General features: G+C 36.8%; 1 protein-coding gene across 7 annotated transcripts in view; it reads left to right on the plus strand.

Moving 5' to 3' along the window:
• CACNB2 (calcium voltage-gated channel auxiliary subunit beta 2) overlaps positions 1-19,964 on the plus strand; it is a gene marked incomplete at its 5' end in the record, with an annotated part of 257,642 nt that overhangs the window by 204,308 nt on the left and 33,370 nt on the right. For all 7 annotated transcript variants that reach the window (XM_082326353.1, XM_082326357.1, XM_082326356.1 and 4 more), the window contains 3 exons: positions 13,027-13,149; positions 17,528-17,664; positions 19,468-19,544. In XM_082326353.1, coding sequence (XP_082182479.1) covers positions 13,027-13,149; positions 17,528-17,664; positions 19,468-19,544 — 337 coding nt within the window. The remainder of the gene's footprint in view (positions 1-13,026; positions 13,150-17,527; positions 17,665-19,467; positions 19,545-19,964) is intronic.

Below are 19,964 nucleotides of genomic sequence, written 5' to 3' on the forward strand. Positions count from 1 at the left end.
ATTTAAATAATAATACTGATTTTATTTTATCTCTCCATTCTCTTTATATTGTAAACAGGTTTTATTCACAAAAATAGAACATTTTATCAACATTGCAGCTTAATATTCTACTTTTAAGCTTCACTCCAGTCTCTTAATTTCTTTAAGTAAATATGGAAATAGAATATGGCTATTAATAAAATTCATTTAAATTAAAAAAAATAAATAAAGAGCAGAATTCTACCATCTGTTTTCCTGTATCCCCAGTATCACTTTGTGCACACGAGTTATGCCGTAACGGCCATTTACAACCTTCTGGTTGACTACCAGCAATTCAAAAAGGATTGCAGATCTCCTTGGAGTATAGCCATGGATTTTATGTAATTTTGATACTAGAGGAAAGACATAGAATTTTAAAATTATTCTTTTAGAAGCTTTAAAGTATGCAGAGTTTTAGTTGCTTATTAACAAACCATATTTGCTGTCCACTAATTCTTTGTATTGCATGTAAATGGCATTGATGCACAAAGGGTGTTGAGGTAGGCTTACAGGCACAAAGCTGTATCGCCAGATCCATAGTTGATGACATACATGAACTCTTTATAGCAAAAAGTACTTTGGGGGAAAAATAAGGAAAAAACAGGGGAGAGAAAGAGAGGGGAAAAAAGATAAGGGGAGACCCCCATTGACCAGTTAGAGAAAGAAGTGATGGGGTCCCTTGATGAGCATCCTTATCCTCCTCTGATTGTTCTCCCCTCTACAGTATGTGGCAATGAGAAAGAAACTAAATTTTGTGTTTCTCAGATATAAACTAAGCCCTACAAAATAAAGGGCAAGACAGTTTGGGGGTTGGAGGGGAGAATGGCTGGTTCTCATGCCAGTGGCACTCATTTCCCAGGAGAACCTGTTGCAACAACAGGTGAAGACACATAAAAGCCTGTGTAATGTTGAGCGTGTAAATGACAGCTGCTTATGAATAAGATGCTAGTATGTGTAATACCTATTGTCTGTGGATAAAACAACTGTGCATAGATAGACAGCTGTATCATACAGGGGATGGTCTTGCTCAGGTTGATTCCCTGGTAAGACTGAGCCTGGGCTGCTCCGCTTGCTTTGGTTCAGCCTAAGGAACTATGTCCCTGCATACCCACAGAAAATTCAGTCCACTTAGCCAAAGAAAATAGAGTAAATTAAAAATGTCTAGAAACCCAAATTAGAATTCTTACTGCTGCTTTGCATTTTGATGCCGTGTCTCTTTTCCTTACAAAGAGAAAATTGTTACAGTTCTGTGTCATTTTATTTCATGCTTTTGTAATAACGCTTGCTGCATCCAACCTAGAATTAAACCTTAGCAGTTCTACGGCTATAATAAGAGTAAGGTTTATTGCCAGCTTGTGTTTCATCTGCTGGCTAGATGACTAGCTGTGCACCAGCTGTATAATATATTCTGTAAGGATATCATCATCGCAGCACTTCACTCTTGCATCTCATACACCCACCAGGAAACCTGTTTTATCTTGTGCTCGGAGCAAGGAATCCAAATGAGATGTCTTAAGGAAAAGTAAATAAGAATATTAGGAAATATTAACGAGAATTAATTCTGTTTCTAGAGGAGTGTTACTGTGAGAGAGTGGTTCTGGGCAGGAACAGGATGAGAACTCTCATAAATCTTTAGGCCCTGATTATGGGCTGCTCTTGGCATGGCTCAAAGAATGGCCCAAAGCCTGGCTTTTAGCCACTCTTATGTTGGCTTCTCCCCTGCATGATTCTGCCTGGTTCCTGGCTTGTGTCAGAGAAGCCCTAGCACTGCTCTAACTTAATTCTAAATCTTTGGAGGATTTTTTCTGGCAAAAGGGATCTCCAGAACATATGGGCAAGGCCACGACTCTTCGTATAACAGGGCAGGATAACTGCAGTGCAAAGGCAGCTCTGCTGGTGCTAAACCTGGGAACTCTTCCATGCAAAGGGACGGGGAAGGGGTAAGCACTCACTGGTCTCCCAGATGTGCACAGCCACAGTGATGGCCAGGCTGAGGACTCAAGATGTGCATTTTTGCCCAAAGGGCAAAAGGAGGATTACAATAGATACAGGAGGATTATAACAGATGAAGTTAGTGACATAGAATTTATTCTTCTTTTGTTTGTCATTCTGCCAAAATTAGGATATTTGGCCTAATATTTTATATGTTTTGTATCGGCTTCAGGTAAATTTTATTTAAAAAAAAAAAAAGAAAAATTTCAGATAAAGCTACATTTCTGATTAGCTTTGCTTTAAATAGTTCTAGTTCCCAAGTCTCACAGTTCTTCTTTCAGCAAATATTTGAGAAGAGCACAGCCAAAGTGTTCATCAACTCTAGTGCTATTCCTCTTACAGAATATTAAACCATTTGCAATCTGTTAATTCTGAAGTTGAAGTTGCAAGGAGTTTTTGGCAGTGGATATAAAGATTTCAGTTATACTGATGGTGTATGAAAATGTCAACATGACACTAGAAATTTATTACTTAAGGGATCTTTTTCCTGTTTTATTTAAACATAGAAAATTGCACATACACACACAGAATTAAACGAAAAAAAAAAACCCAAACTAAATATACAATATCAGGTGCTCCAAAGCTTGAAAATGAAAGAGGTAAGGTGGTTTGTGCTAGCTTAACTTCCCTTCCTGTGCAGGTATATAATTCTATAGTCTTTACTGTGTACTCTGATTATATTTAACAAGTAGCTCTTGATTATTTTGTTTCCCCTTTCTTGTTCTCTTTCTTTCCCAGTGGTGTATTTATTGCATATTAAGAAGAAAGAAGTATTCACTTGTCTAATGATTTCTTGTTTTTGTAGGGCCTTATGCAGAAGCTATCTGAATGCTGTGTGAGCATTGATTTATCTTTACAGTATCGCAGCCGGGAATCTAAGTCACAGATTCAGATCAAAAGTTTCCATTAATGTTCAGTGTCAAATTTAAGAAACCTTTCATTCAAGGCACTGAGTTGTGGGTAGGATTTGGTATGCCTGGGTAACTAGGGATCGGTGCTTTAGTTCCCTGCTTGGGGGAGAGAGAGAGGCAAAAGGTGATTCATGCCATTTTAAAAGAGAGAAATCATCCCTTAGAAACTGCTTGCCTTTCTCTGTTGAACTGGGTGATCCTAACTTTTTGATGACAAAAGTTAATCCATCGGAGGAGTATAGGATACTATAGTTAGCTCCTTGTGTTTCATACATTCTTGATCTATCCCAAGAGGAGATCCATCCCGCATGCAAGTAAGATATAGTACTGGGATGGGGGACAATATATGATTATGAGGTTAATAGTTGTACCGTAATACTGTACATAATGAGGGCTAAGTTAAAGAGACTAATCTTCCCCTAATTTAAAGGTACTTCCATTTTTACTTTTCCTAAGTCTGGGATGTATAACTTTCAACTTTAATAAATGTTCTTTTTCCACAGCTTTAAATGTATGTGCTATCTGTTATAATTTCTGTAATCTGTATCTAGGCTGTCAAGGAGATTTGCAGTAGAGATTCCATTTGAATTTATATATGAGAAGTATCTCAGATAGCGCAAGAACTACAGAAACAATAGGTACTCAGTTGAAGACTCGGATAACATAAGCTTTGGCCATAAAATGTAATCACGTGAAAGGAGCAGGCACATTGAATGAGATGTAGTGTTTACCATGTACTGAAATAACTTCTCAGTTTTTGTTCAGCATATTAGTTAAGAGCTAATATAACATTGGACTTTTCAAACTCTAAAATATCATCCTTGGAATATATATTCATAGAAGTCCTGGAAATAGAGCAGTCTAGCTACAAAATGTATGCTTCTAATAAAGGAAGAATTTTTCAGCATAGTTTCTTAAAAAACACATGCTTAACATATTATGTAAGAGTGAAACATTTTAACAACATTAACCTTTGGCTCTAGCAGTCATTAGAGACTTTCTGATCCAATTGAAAAAATGAAGTGCAATATTGTTTAAATAGTGGAACTAGCAATAAAACTAGCATGCATAATACTGAATTAAGAAACATTTTCAATTATATAGCTTTTTTTCTGGAGCTTTTGATAATAGTATCTACATTTTTAACCAACCATTGCATTGTTGATTTATTTAGTGTTTACTTTAGCTTGCTGTGTCACAGATTTATGCTTTTCCTTGAGAATTTTTGTTTGTGAATAGCCTGAAAATGTTACTGCAGATCTTTTCTTTATGTGAACCTCAATTTAGCCAAAGAGCTAAGATCTACTAAAATGCTGTCTCATAAGCTTAAAATGTCTCATAAGCATAAAATGTCCTCACTTGTGACATTGAAAAAAAGAACTTGAAATCCCAGCACAGTATTTTTAGTGCAAATGACAGTTTTCATCTGCTGGCTTTGGCTGCCAGAATAAGCATGTTTTCAGTAAGCACAAACAGACTTCTTCAGCTGTGCCGGTTCCAGTTGTTCCTGTTAACTCCCCTAGTGGGTGGTACCGAAGAGCCACCTTTCTGGCACACTTGCATGCAGACAACACACGGCCAGCGATGAGTTTTGGCATTATGCTCTAATAAAAAGAGACCCTGCTCATATGAGAAAGCTCTGTGTGCGTCACTAAAGCTATTTCAGTCTTTGCTGCCTCCTGAGCTGAATGTAAACCGACATCGGTGACTCTGTTCAAATCTGATTTCGTAAAAGGAAGTAGGAAGCATGACTTTCAAGCTGTATGTGAAGATGAGCTAAAATAGTAACAGAAGTATCTCTAGAGAGTACGAGAGTACAAAAAAAAAATTCTCTTAAGCCTACCTATTGTTAAGAAAAAATGGATCTGGCAGACTCTCTTTTGTACCAGCGGGATGTGTTCAATTTTCCTTCTTTTCTTTAAGATTGAGAGCAGGCATTGCTGTCGCAGGGATACCAAGGAACTGGAAAGATTCAGAGATTTCCTCAGTGAATTTCACCAATCGGCCTCGATCCTAAGGAAAATCACACGTAAACTTTAATAGCTGAGTTTCCATGCAGGGACACTTACAGCCTGCTTAGAGAGTCCAAGAGGAAGGCTGATTGCGGGGGTGGCTTGTGTAATGGGCATGTCTCCTTGCTGGCTGCTCTTGCAGGAGGGTGCACGTTTTTGTCAGGCGCTGGAGAGCAGCGGTTGTGAGACACGGTGCTCGAAGACATGGTATAGATGGACTTGGCAGTGATAGGTTAACGGTTGGACTCGATGATCTTAAGGGTCTTTTCCAACCTTGACGATTCTATGGTTCTATGTTCCCTAGGCAAGAATTTGGTGAGCCAACCCTTTGTAAGGTAGCAGTGCAAGCACTGGTAATGGCTGGGCATAGTTCACATTGCCTTAGTTTCAGAAACAGATGGTAAAAGGTACTCAGATCAAATAATTTCTCAGTGCCTGAGTCAGTAATGAAGTTTGGCTCCAGAACTACATGTTCTGGCTGACCACTTCTCTCCCAAATCCATGCTATCATAATCCTTAATAATTCAGACGAGTTTGAATCTCATTATACCATTGTTGTACTCAGGCTGCTACTTATTAACTACAATTTTATTGCATTTTTTTCTCCCACTGTAGTTTTGTTTTTCAGCTCCTTCACTTTGTTGGAAGTGCTGAGTACAACACCTTGCACAGGCAGGCACTAATCCAGGACTTGAGCCTCGGGCATTAGGTGGTTATGAGGACAGTGCTATCTGCTGTAGGAAAGTAATACAACTGCTATCTTAACCTGAAATAATAGTATATCACACACACACAAAACCCCCAACCTAGTGGTTAAAAAAAAAAACGTTTTAGACCACATACAATTAAAGCTGGATATTGGTGATATCCATTTGTAATAACACTTCATTTTCCTTGTACTGGAGTATAAAATCCAGTATTTGTTGTCCATTATTGATTTTTATGTCCCTCACTCATAGATATATGAGTGAACCATAGTTCCTGTATTTTTTTTTACCATGAGAGTGGTCAAATACTGGAGCAGGATGCACAGAGAGACTGTGGTGCCTGTCCTTGGAGGTGCTCAAGACTCACCTGGACGCAGCCCTGAGCAGCCTGATCTAACCAGACCTGCTTTGGGCAGGGGTTGGACTGCGTGACTCTGGAGACCTCTTTCAACCTCAATTATTCTGTGGTTCTGTCTTGCTCCCAGACTTGTTTGATACTTACACCCACGCCAATAAAAGAAGGCCTGATCTTTGCTGGGAAGTCATATTATTGATCGCTACTTTTAGTGACAGCAGGTATACTCTAATTTTCTATTGGGACATCCGTGAATTGTCATTGCTTCCTTAGCGATGAGACTGCTGAGCAGATGCTATTTTTAGAGACTGGACAATTACTTACCTATAATGAGGCTCCAGCAATAATCAGTATTTAGGATGTAAATTTCCCATGAATTGTTTGTGTACTCAGGTGGGTTTGATTTTTGTTTCTTGTGTAACAGATGTATAAATTAGTGTACAAAATAAAAAACTAAAGTAAGAAAGTTCTTTTATTATTTTTGTTTATTTTTCTGTTCTTGAGCTGCTTTTGTGACAGTATATATTTCATAACATTGCAAACTTTAAAATAATAATGAAAATCATGTAATTCTGTAAAACATCTGGGTTTTGAAATGCTTTTGCTTTATATATTTAACTCTCAGTCAACAGCAGGCAAAATAAAGTGACATGTTTTAAGACTGCAGTTATCAGGCCATCACACTGCTATTGATCTTTGTCCTATGTGGGATATTAATATTGCTTATGGCCCAAACACTCTGTGGAAATAGCGCCAAATGTAGGTCATCATTTGACATATTTACTCCCTACCAAGACTACTAATGAAAAGTTCAGTAGTAGTATCACCTTTCCTCAGCTGAAAAAAATTGTGTGGTGGTTTAAATTTTCATGAGTGCAAACCTGGTAGTGTTTCGAGAGAGAAGCATTATATTCATTACCCAAAAGAAAAATAATTCCTTGCTTTCAGGATAAGGTTACAGGCATCTGTGAAAAGTGGATATGATGAAAGACGCTTAGCATTATGTAGAAATACTGAGGGAGGAGACTTGCTTTGAGACAAATTTTCCAAACTTTAACAGAGATGCCAACTTTGACAAGCACTTTGTCAAAATGATAACTAGAGTCATTTTCTGAGTCAGTTCTTGACTTAGCTGATGTTGCCTTCATAAAAGATGCATTCTGATCAGCATTCTGGTTTCATGTAAGCTGGTGTAAATGCAGTGTACCTCTGCTGTGGGAATGATGTAATGGAGTGAGAAATTAGATGGATCAGAGACCCTAGATCCTCATCACCTACTGCTGAAGAAAGTAAAGGCAGCCTTCAGCCTTGCTTGTATTTCTGTAGCCCTAGAGTCGTTGCTTCACGTGGGACAGCCTCAGGTGTAAATGAAAGTGGTTTGGAGAATGCTCTAATCTGTTTTTCTACGGTCTGGTAGTGAATGGGGAATAGAGATACCTTGATTATCAAGCAACATTTCCAAAATTAGTGTCCGTGAGGGAGATGACCTGTTCTATGAGCAAATTCTATGTCAGAAAATTTGCCTCATTGGCTGGGATCCCCAGAGGCTGCATCCACTGGGTTTATGGCACAGCATAAAAAGTCTGAAATGAGTTATAGGAAAAAAAGGGTCCTGTCATGTTTTAAGTGCATTACTAGAAAACAGATTTTTATTTTGTTCTGTTATTGGGTGAAATATTTCTCGAATACAAATTCAGCCAAGCAGGTGCAAACTTATTTAAACTAACAAATTGACTGAGACAGATAGAATGTGCAAATGCTCATGTATGCATTGAATACAAGTTAGTCATAAAACAAGAGTAAGGGAATATAAGTAGCAGGGTATAATAATACTGTAACTAGTATTGCCTTAGTAATGAGGGTTGGCTTGAAGATGTATAAAGTGAATATTAACTTGTGAACCAAAAGGAAGAAGTGAGATCCAGATGGAAAAGGAGAAAATTAAGTAAGGTCTGTCTAGTCCCACTTTAATTTATGTTTGTTACCAAAAGCCTACAGCCAAAGTTGGTTTAACAGTTGGTGAATATGTTTTTGTTGATTTGTATTCTCAGTTTAGATCAGAAGCTGAAATTGATTCATGAAGAACCCCACTCCAGACTGTGTTCCCTGCTGCCCTAGTGGTACAGATGATGGTAATGTTCATGGTCTGGTTATGGTTCTCCTTGTGGGGTTATTCCGTCTGTTGTGTTTTTACAAGGGGAAAAAAGAAAAACAAGGTGGAAATGTTCATTCTGAAGATAAGTGGACTTTTTCAAGCTATGTTGTTTCTCTTGAGAGAGATGAAATGATAAACTGTTTAACATCTGGGAGCATCTGTCCTTGAGGTCCACCCTGTGGATTAACTGAATGCTTAACTGCCATCACATTTTCATGGAGATTTAGAGAATGAACAGAAAGTGCTTAACCGTTTTGACCCAGTCTAATTTTAGAACTGTAGAATATGTAAACAAAAGCTAGATATATTTTTAAATATACATATGCATATGTTAAAAAAAAAAAGATTTTTTTTTTTACATAAGGCCCTAATTACATAACAACTGGATTTTTTTAGTTCAAGACAATGTAGTTCAAGAAAAGAAAAAGTAGTTAATTTGACAGTTCTATGAAACTTGCAGAATTATGTATTTATGTAAAAAGACTAGCATTTAACTTTTATAAATTAATTAGTTTTAAATATTCAATTAGAAGAATTATTGTAGCCTAATCCCGTGGTAATTCAATCTCCCTTTCTACCAGTATGACAAGTATCTAAAATGGGACATTCCGTTTCTGTGAATATCTGTAGTTCAATGTTCTGCTTTGTTTTTCTACTCAGAGTTTTTATATTAATTTTTTTGATAGCAGAAAATGACAGAGAATTTTTTACCTGCTACTTGTCTTTCCTGTTAAGACAGTACTGGAGTAGTTTCCATTTTTCTCTTTTTCTTGGGTAGTCAGGTGTCACCCTCTTATAGGAATTTTAGATCACTTCTAAGAAGTATGTCAAGGACATAAACTTGCTGAAGATGTCTGTCTGTTGCAATGCAGCAGAGATTTTAAAGTCTTTAGTCAGCCTAAAGTCTTTCATCCACTGATACTATTACGAGTAAGTCACAATACTCTGTTGAGCATTTGTTATATTCACTAGAGGATATTGCAAATGTGAGAATGGATAAGCAAGCATATTATCCCCCCATTAGTGTTTGGTAAAGATTGTTCCTTAATATTACCATTCTTGTTCTGAGATACATTTCTACAATGACAGTTTACTATGCTTTACAAAAAGATAATTCTAAATAACGATGAATTATTTATTCCATGCTGTACTATTTAATGATGAAGTATTATTTAGCAGATTTGACAATTTAATGCTTATTCATATCTGCATTTTCAGTATTGAAATGAGTAATAGCATAGAAAGCATCAACTCTGTTAGTCTGTAATTTTTAAATTCAGGAAAGTTGTGGGGTATTAAACCCCAGTAATTTGTTATCTTTTATTTTTAAGGAAGGTACATGATACCACTGAATTCTGTGCCTGTGTGACAACTTTTTTTCTTTGTGGCGTGCCTAGTTCTGTAATAGTTAGCTATCTTTTATGTAGGGTAAGTGAGTGCTAGTAACAACTGAGAGAATTGTAGAAGAGTTGAATAAGATATGAATTTGAGCTGCTAGGAAGTGGACATACCTGTGTTGCATCAACACTGCAAGGTTTTTAAATTGATGTGGAGGGATCACCAAATTTTATTTTTTGGATGATCATTCTCATAAATGCCCATTTTCAGAAGTGTAATCGTGAATGCATAATCACATCTCGATGCCCTTCTAACAGCTCATCTGTGTCATGACAGGGTGAACTTATTAAGGGCTTTTTAAGGGACATGTGTGCCTAGCATTTACATACCTTTCTCATACTGGAGTCCAGAAATTTGTGTTAGGGGCCTAAACTCCTTTTGCAGCACACTGCAAGAGTTCAGGGTATGAGAAAGATGCCCAACACAATGAGTTAAGCCAGCTATTGGGTTTTGATTGTGTTTTTTATATATATAAAAAAAATTGTGGCTGTCATTTTCTACCGTAAGATGGTAGCTAATAAGAACATCTAGTAAACTCATCTAAACCGATTCTCTCGTTATACATATTTTTCTACTTATTTTTCCTGTTAATGGATTAATTTGATCCACTTATCAGTTGTGTCTGTGTATTTTTTAAATATTATTTCTGATTTGAACTTTTTTCTGTTGCACAGTGCAAATATAATCAAGTTGTTTATATAACCTATATCTATTGAGTGACATCTCCAACATGTTCCAACAGCAATAGGATTTTCCCCGTTGAAAGAAAACAGACACTTTAAAAATTACTGTCTATTTTATAATTGCATTTCACATAGTACTCTAATTTGTTAGTTTATTATTTTTTTTCTAGAACAGGTGACCTGGAAAGAAAAGCAGTCAACTATTTGCAATATTCTAATTGTAGCTAAACACCAAGAAAGACACTGGACTCGGGATTTGTTATTTCAACCCGTAACTATATTCAGCTGTATTTAATTTTTTAGTCTGCCATAGGCTTTCCAGTTTAAATAAGTGCCTGTTTAAATGGTAACAGTTTTAGTCTTTAGAGCCGTTCTACCCAACCTTTCTTAAGATCCTTAAGATTTTTCCACTAATTCCAGAAGAAGAACAGATAGGGTGAAGTCCTTTTCTGATAATTTATTGATCATCTCTTTGTACAAATACATATTTAGTTCCATAATACCACATAAACATGAAGCCCATTCTGCAATCCCCTTCCAAAATTTATTTCCATTGAAACTGCCTGTCTCACTTCTGGACACAGAGACTATCTTGACCCCACTGTTATGAAAGGGCTTATTGTTTCTCCTTCTAAATTAAAAAGCCTTCCTAGAATGTGCACTTAGATGTAAATTGTTTGACTGTGGTGGTTCATTCAAAAACAGGCCTATTTAAGGAGTTTTAAAATCTGCTTTATTGGAACCCTGTGGCTTTTACAGCACATTAAACGTAAATTAAACAACAGGGAACCTTCTCTCCCTTTATTTCCAACTGTCCTTTCCAGGCCAGGTGGCATGATATTGTCTTTAGAATTAATATATCTCCCTCATTATTTTATCATGTATTTTAACGTGGCAGATTTCTCTCCTCTAGCACTATGCAAGTTGTCAGAGTAGTCCTGGATGGAGCAGGCAGGGATTTTTGGTAGTCAGAAAAATATAGCACGATTTTTGATTTCAGGTATTCAGGTTTGCTGTCATGAAGTAGGGGATGCATTTTCATATCCTCTTTTTCAAGAATAAATGGAAGCAGTTCCTTATGTAGAAAAGGATATATATTTTTTTGCTTGTCATCTCAGTAAAATACCATATTTTTAGCCAAGCCAAAGTGATGATGGATAGCAACAAATAAAGCTAAAATTGTTTGGTAGAAGTTTTAGTGTATTTTAAGATGAAAAGTTATGTCACGCCTTCCTCAATCACTTGTGAGCACCTCTGAGACTCAGTTCACATCTTTAAAAATATTTTACCAACCGTGATGTATAGGACCTTCAGATTAGATCAGAAGAGCAGTGTGGAGGATTTTGGGGGGGGCTAATAATTTAGCCTGGGGTAGGACAACAGTGAGTCCCAGGAATATGGTGTGATATCCTCTGTTAGGAGAGCAAGCTCAAGGTGTTGTTTGGCATAGAATAAAATAGAACTCCTGTATTCTGATTGTACCTCTGATAAAAGGAAGCCCTCTGTAGCTATAGGCTGGGCTGAGCTGGATGGCAGCTTCTACTACCTGCTTAACTGTGCCTGTGCAGGAAGGTGTTCAGCACTGGTGAGGCTTGGAAGGAGAAGCTGTGCAGGAGGCTGAAGGGCAGCTGTGGAGCCACTGCAGCCACTGACTCTTCTTGCAACTGCTTCTTGAAAATAAAACTTGTGAAAATCCTGTAACTCACCGATACCAATTACTGCTATGAGTTATAGTATGAATTAGGGGAACCAGCAAATCTCTGTGGCTTGTATTCGGTAACAACCTGATGATCTGAGGGCACATTACTGCACTCTCAGAATGGCTCTGCACTGAGATGTCTTGCTCAGAGGTCACTGGCAGCTGCTGGCACCACTCCTCCTAATTTGTAATTTCCCTGAAGACTAGGTGGGGGCTGGCACGTGCTCCTTCATAGCACGAGGTAGCTCTGAGCAAGCATGGCAGCAGAACTGCAAGTGCATAGGGACTTTCAGCTCAGCCAGAGAGGATGTACTTAATTTTTATGTCCATCCAGGCTTAGGTAACTGCTTAGTGCCAATGTTGAGATCTCAGGTTTGAATATGAATGCCTGAAAAAGTGCTTCATTCTTCTTTTAAATCTTCTTTCCATAGGCAGTGGAGGCAAATTACAATAGGTTTGGCCATTATACCATGTTTGAATTTCATTACTTTGAAATGGTATACTTAAATTCTTACTATTATACAAATTTATATTATATCTCTTTGTTTATTAGCAAAGCATAGTAAACCATTGCAACTTAAACTTCAAGTGCTCATAACGTGAAATCTGATTCCCTTGTTCTCATTCCTTTCTGAATTTGACAGGGGTCCAGTAATTGCCATGAAAGCAGGATAAAACACTCCATGAAATTCAAGCGCACCTCTTAAAAATACTGCAACACAAGCGTGAGGCGTGACCACCTCAGTACTGAACTGTGGTTAGAAATCTCTAATAAATCTTAGCCAAAGGAAGATCTGCTGTGCAATGCCATTGTAACTCAGCATAGTATACGGGTTGCCACCTGTTTTATGATTACTGATTTGACTTATCCCAAATTAATTCAGAACACTAGTAGCTAGGTAAAAATCTTGTATTCTGTCAAATGTGTTGATACTAAATAACTGAGGTAAGTAAAAGTGAGGCTTCATAATGTTTTACATGGATGTTTTGAGTGTTCTTTGTAATTGTTATGATTTAAAAAAGATAATTTGCAGAAATCATCCTCTCTGTGTATTTGCAAGGGAAATCTTCATGCTGTTTATCTTTTCTTTTGCAGACAAAACCTGTTGCATTTGCAGTTCGGACAAATGTTGGGTATAGTGCAGCTCACGATGACGATGTTCCAGTCCCAGGCATGGCCATCTCATTTGAGGCTAAAGATTTTCTTCATGTTAAAGAAGTAAGTAAAACTAAAGGAGTAAATGAATCTCACTTTAAGGGTCTATTTGAGTAATAGTGCTACTATTTCTTAATGTCAAAGAATGCTTCACATGGTCAAAGCATTGCACAAATGTTATATAAATAAGGTAACTGCATATAAGAAATTGAATGTTCTTTGAAACACTATTCTCATAAAAGCAATGGCACAAATTTCTTACAATCAAATTAATGAAGTTTGGAAATCAAGAGCTTTTCTTCTCTAGTAACTGTCACTTATTTGGAGCTTTAAAAATCCTCATCTGCGTATTCAAAGATGTAGTATCTGTGGGTTTTACCATTCTAGCACTCTGAGGTTTCATTGTGATTTAGCAGCCAAGGGTTGATTCTCTTTTATTTGTGTGACTTAATCTCAAAAAACCCCAAAATCCTTAGGTCTCTTTTTTTTCCACTGAAGTTACTTCCCTGGCATAGACAATATTTTGTTGTTAACAGTTTCATACTGAAGAACTGACATGATAACTTTCAAGGTGCACATAGCAACTGTCAAAAAAAGGTGCTTTGCATTTGCTGCATTGGTTTTCTTTTCCTGTAGTGTTGCTTTGAAAATTTTCAAGTTTTACAGTTTCAAACACCTAAATTCTTGTTCTTTCTCTGCCCCTTGCAAGATAGTCCAAAGCAAATAACTTGCTAACTTTCCCATACAGGCCTTCCTTAGCAGCCCGCTGCTCCCTTATGAATTCCCTCATTTTATGTGATTCCTTCATTTTACGAGATTTCCCAGCTTCTGGTCATATTCCATTGTGTTTTTTCACAAAATGGTCCATCTGGAAATGGAAATTTATAGCAGAAGAACTAGAAAGTTAGCTTAAGGATGAGAGCAACTTAGCCATGCATTTGAAATTATAACTTTTCCCCATTTTATTATTATTTTATTATTATTGAAAAATCCTTCAGTAGTTATGATTGGTGATGCACAATGATTCTGCTAGTACAGGTGCTTTGCGGAAACAAGAAACATTCCTAATACACAGGGGGAAATACAGGTGGACAGAGACTAAGGGAACACAAGAAATGGACTTTTAGTGCCTTTATACTGATGACTAATGATCATAATTTTCCTTATATATAAAACACCAAAAAAAAAAAGGGATAATTTGGAGTCAAAGTGTATATAGTGAAGATGATAGTGCAAAAGAATTGCTCTGCTTTGCCTTGTGACAAAAGTAGGGATGAGCAGGCACAGAGTCCTGGCAATAGAAAACCATCAGCATTTTCTGGTGAATCTGGAAGCCCTGGAAAATACAGCTCAGTTTGGTTAGATTAAATGATTTTGTATGGTCATCTATTCCACTTGCATTTCGAAAGAGCTGGTAATCTCAGACTTCACATCAAGTCTTTCCCCTGTTTCCATATGAACAGAAACACAGTGCTAGCAGATTTTCTGTTATAATTTATGCTTTTTTCCTCACAGCACAACTTAGACTCAGATGTAAATATACATGGAAGATAATGAGGATGAAAAAGTTTCCTGAACTTTTCTGGATCTCCAGAAATGCCTTAAAAGGAAACTTAGCTCAGCTGAGTTGTTATATTGTCTGTGGCTGCATGTAGCGCTAAGGAATGGAAATATACATTAAAATGCTGTTGTTCTTGCAGCTTCAGATGGAATAGAACAGCCACTCTGTGTTAATTGCCTTTAAAAATATCTGGGTTTCTCCCTAAGCAGTTAAGGAAAGTTGACTGTCTAGTGGTGCTAGGCCAGAGCTGGGTTGTAGAAGGGACCCTGAGCCCAGGCCAGGTGCACCGCTGGGATGGAGAGGTGGGAAGGGACCCCCAAGGAGTCTGACTTGGACTTGCTGGTCCTAAGTTTGGCAGCAGCTGTTGCGTCCGGGCAGGTCAAACCTCTTCAGGAGGGTCCTCCGAGGAGCGGCCCTTCCCTACATAGCTGTGTCCTCCCCCTCCCTTTTCCGTGGCCATGCCCTGCTCGCTCTCCAGGCTTCTGTATCCCACCAGATATTGCTCCTGCAGTAATTTTGGTGCTCCCTATAGTTAATGCTGGGAGAACTGAAATGTCCAAAATGTAATTATTTATGCAGATGAAAAGTAAAAGAACATATTTGACTATAAAATGCAGTGTTGCTTTTATATTTTATACCTAACTAGTTGCTAGAAATAAAGAAATCTAAGTTAATCTACGATAACTTTTGCTTGCATAGTAATGCTGTATTGGATCAATGCTGTCCTCTTCTTATCTGCAAGGAGTGTTCTCCAATTTGTGCTGCTGAGAGGGATCAAACAAGAAAAACCTCAGTTCAAAATGTACATGGGCAATGGTGAAAAGTACTGCGGTGATTGAGTATGAGCAAAATTTATTTTCATTATTAGATTACCTTCATTAAAACTCAGTACCTATAAAGATGAAGGATTCCTTCCTGCTTGAAGAAACATCCACTGCATCATAGTCACTCCTGAATCTTTTGGGGCTTTAATGCATGGCCATAATTCTGTTTTGCATTTAATTCATATTTGTGTTTCCCTTGGCACTCCGTGCACAGGTCAATTACAGAGAATCACTCACCCCAGCCAACACCTTGAGAGCTGGATACCTTGCTACCAAGATTTCCACTATTGCTTTTTAAAATTAAAAAGTATTATGTGTGGTATTATTTACTTATGAAAGTATCTTATTCTCCTTTTATTATACTGATACAGCTTTTAGGTTTGGGACTTTGCAGGAGTGAATTCCACATGCTTTTATTTTTGTATGAAGAAAAAATTCCAGATTTTAATTTAATGGTGTTTTTTAAGTATCTATCTCTTCCTTTTACCAAATTAATGATACTACTTCTGCAGACTTCATGTATACCATAGAGCAAATCCATATAATGGCAACCTCCATTGGCTTGATTGCTAAAATCTTCCTCCACCTATATTATCCTACAAGATATTTTAAATGCACATGCATATCTTTAGTTAGCATTTTGCAATGAAAGGTTATGATTTTAATGATATGTTTCAGTCTAATACAGCTTTGAGAAACTGCTATTCCAGATTAGCTCCCTATTAAATGTTGGTATTCTTACTCATAAAGGCATCCCGTTGGATGAATGTTATAGATCCCCTTACATTTTATGAGCTTAAAAGTGCATTTATTTTACTCCTTTTGTTAGCTAAATATCTTAAAGTTGGTTTCAAGCATCACAACATTTCCATAGTAGCCAAAATGAAAGATAATACTGCAATTTAGGTTGTATGTCATTGATCCACCAACGGTGTATTCTTGGTGAAATTAATTCCGTTTTATGGGAGCCCACACATTTTACATGTTTTACTCCTAACTGTACACTTGTTAAAACTACTTATTAAATAATTAAACATGCACTATAACATCTACATTTGTAGCTTCAGATTCAAGAAGGCAACTTCTCTTTCCATTCAGATGTTCTCTTACAGTTTCATAAATAATCCAAATTATCCAAAATTCATATTTGACGGTAGTTATTCCCATGGAACTCCTAAGAGTATTCCATGTGGGGCCATATGTAGCAGTGACCTATTCTCATCCAAAAACAGTGAATAAATAATAAAGGAAAAAGCAAATAGTTCTGCTCTACAGACCTCTGCAAAACAAACAAACAAACCCTCTGTGCATGTATGAATAAATATTATTAGAGTAGTCATTATCTCATATTTCATATAGCTGAAATTCAGTTAATTGGACTATCTTGCACATTTGTAGAATTGTGCATTTTTTTAGTTATCCAAAGATATCCGTTCCTTGTGGGTCTATGACTGTATGTTTAAGATGCAGATCACATGAGCTGTATGCAGTAGAGCATATATAAGCCGTGGAATGTAGTCATATTTCAGAAGATTTTAGTGAGTTCAGAGAAGCGGGGGAGTTTGAGAAGTAGTATTTTTTATTTTAAACAGAGAACTGAATATAATGGAATAAGAAAAATAGATTATTACAGAGCTTTAAAAATTGTTGCAGTGGGTAGGAGCAGATCAGAAGAAATCTCTGGTGTCCACCAAGGAGAAACATCAAGGGAGAACAAAAGCAGCTCTCATGTATAAGGATAAAAGACTGTGAAGCAGAAAAAAATTAAGATGGTGAAATGGGTGGAAGTAACAGCCAGGGAGAATTATGAAGTCTATGAAGGAAGGTTTCTGCTTAAGTACTGTAGCATTTTAATAATTCGCAAGGTATAATTATTTTAATGTATTTCTGAATATTACCACAATTCTTCATTGCCATAATAACATAGTATGGTGATTAACTGCAGGGAAGAATTACATAAAATGGTGTAGCTGCAAATTAAAAATAATAAAAAAATTATCACAAATACAGCCATTTCTTAGTACACTACTTTTTTTTTTTTTTTTTTTATCTGTAGAAATTTAATAATGACTGGTGGATAGGACGGTTGGTAAAAGAAGGCTGTGAAATAGGATTCATACCAAGCCCAGTCAAACTAGAAAACATGAGGCTGCAGCATGAACAAAAGGCAAAACAAGGAAAATTCTACTCCAGGTAATAACAACAAATCATTAAAAATAGTAGCATTGTCTGTGATACAACTTGGAAGTTAATGCTGTGTGTGCTATAGTTCTGTTTAAGTCTTGTAATTGGCAGCTACAAACATTTTGAATCCGTGAAGGATATAATATTTATTTATATAATTAATGTCATTGCCATTTGAGAGAGAAAGTAGCTATTTAGATTGGTGGTCTGTGGTGGCCTACAATGGCTATTATTCCATTTTATTTTCATAAAATATTTGCAAATATACGTTGCAGTTAGTACATTTACTATGTGCAAGCACAATTTTTTACTTAAAAATCGATCTCCCTAAATTCTTTAGCATTTGTTACTTGTTTTCACGATCTTGCAATTTCTAAACACTTTTAGTGCTGATTTTAGAGATTACAGAAAATGTTGGTGAATTTATTTATAAGCTGAAGCCAGTGCCTGTTAGTTAGTTCTTAGGGAAGAAATTTTTTAGTCTTGTTAAATTCATTGCCTACAAATACAGCTTTTAAGAATACTGCATTTTATGACGGAAGTTTCACGTGCAGTCGTTTGTTGTCTCTGACTGCAGCCATCATTACATAAAATTAAAGATTCAGTGTCTAAATGTATCAAACGATACTGCGAGATAATAATAATGTCATCTTTACTGTAGAATTCTTAATAAAGTAGTTTTCCAGTAAACATTAACACATATGGAAGCAAATGCCACTTGCTTCCCTTTGAGTATATAGGAAACAAATATTTCCAGTACATCTAAGCAGGATGGAGCTGGAATTGAGAAGACATCTGGGAAACATTTGGGAAGCCAGAAGGGCTTTGCTACTTCAATAGGAAGGGCAGCAGGGTTTGAAGAGCGTGTCTACGCTAGGAGGAGACCAGGATGCTGCAGTGCTCAGCTGCATTCGCCAGCTGTGAAATGCCTTTCCTATGAGTGTGCTGTCCTCAGCAAGAGGACATCAAGTTCCTTATTCCTCTTGTGACACTTCCGATAAAGCCAAATCTGACACAGTGATTTGGTCCCTTTCCAAATTGTAAAGGCTTCCATTCTCCAGAACTTCACACTGGAGATAACACTGTCCTATGCCACAAATGCATTTACCTAGTGCTTATTAATATTTTAAGATGGAGAAACTGGAAACTACTACTATCACATGAATTATTTGAAGAGTGAAACAGCCTTTCTTACATTGTTTTCAGTGCTTTTCTCGTTATGGTAACTGAAATAAAATGACTAAAAATATTGATTTATTTCCAGAACTTGGATAGGTTTTCACAAAGCAGAACTTGACAAAACCCTAGACTGCTTTATCTTTATTTGACAGAATTTTTTTTTCCTAAGTGCTACCTGGTATTGAGACAGCAAAAGAATTTGTACTTTAATAAAAATGAAAATATGTTAGGCAAACACACTACCAGTTTCACTAGGGAGCTATCAATAAGTCTTCTGTTAAAGAAAACAGATATGCTCACTGGCTTAAGAATTAGTCTTGGTAATGAGTAGTAATATTAATAATTATGTATCAGTAGCTGTATTAATAATTGGATCACATTAAGATCATGAGGTAGCAAGAGCATATGCAGCAGAATGAAGTTGCACAGCAGAACAAGGAGCATGATTGATGTTTGCAGTTCCTCGGTCCTCAAAACGTACACAGATTTTGTATAAGATGTATATTTTATACCACTGCCGAAATACTGTTTCTGTCTCAGCTAGTAGCTCATTTAGAAGGCAGGTAATAAATAAACTAGAATAAACACTGAGAAAGCTATGAAACGTCAAACTAATTTGTTGCTTTACTCCAGTAAATCAGGAGGAAACTCTTCATCCAGTTTGGGTGACATCGTTCCTAGTTCCAGAAAATCAACGCCTCCATCATCTGGTGAGTAGGTCATGAACCCTTCAGTTTACAGGCTCATGTACCTAATCTGTTAAAATTTATATACATTTAGTCCTATTTTTCTTATTCCCTGTACTTCATAGGTATAAGGTTGGGTGGTTGCATTGCCCTATAAGGCTGGTTTGGGTAGGTTTGAAGTAATGGAGTCAATGCCAGCAAGTTCAGGCAATGATAGGGCTGTTAACAATCCACAAAATTCCCTCTTTTCTTTTACCACAGTGTTTTATAGCAAGCACGTAATAAAATGATGAGACTGCGTTGCAGTAGGATAGTTAAAGGTTTGGTCTGGTCTGTGCACTCCTGCTGAACAAGAAATACCTTCTGGTACAGGAGAAAAAGCAGCAATAAGAATAAAAATTCCCAAGAGCTTTCTGCAGTAGCACCAAGAACGGCATTATTTTA

Source organism: Platalea leucorodia (genome assembly GCF_965183815.1).
Source record: "Platalea leucorodia genome assembly, chromosome: 1".
Lineage (NCBI taxonomy): Eukaryota > Metazoa > Chordata > Aves > Pelecaniformes > Threskiornithidae > Platalea > Platalea leucorodia.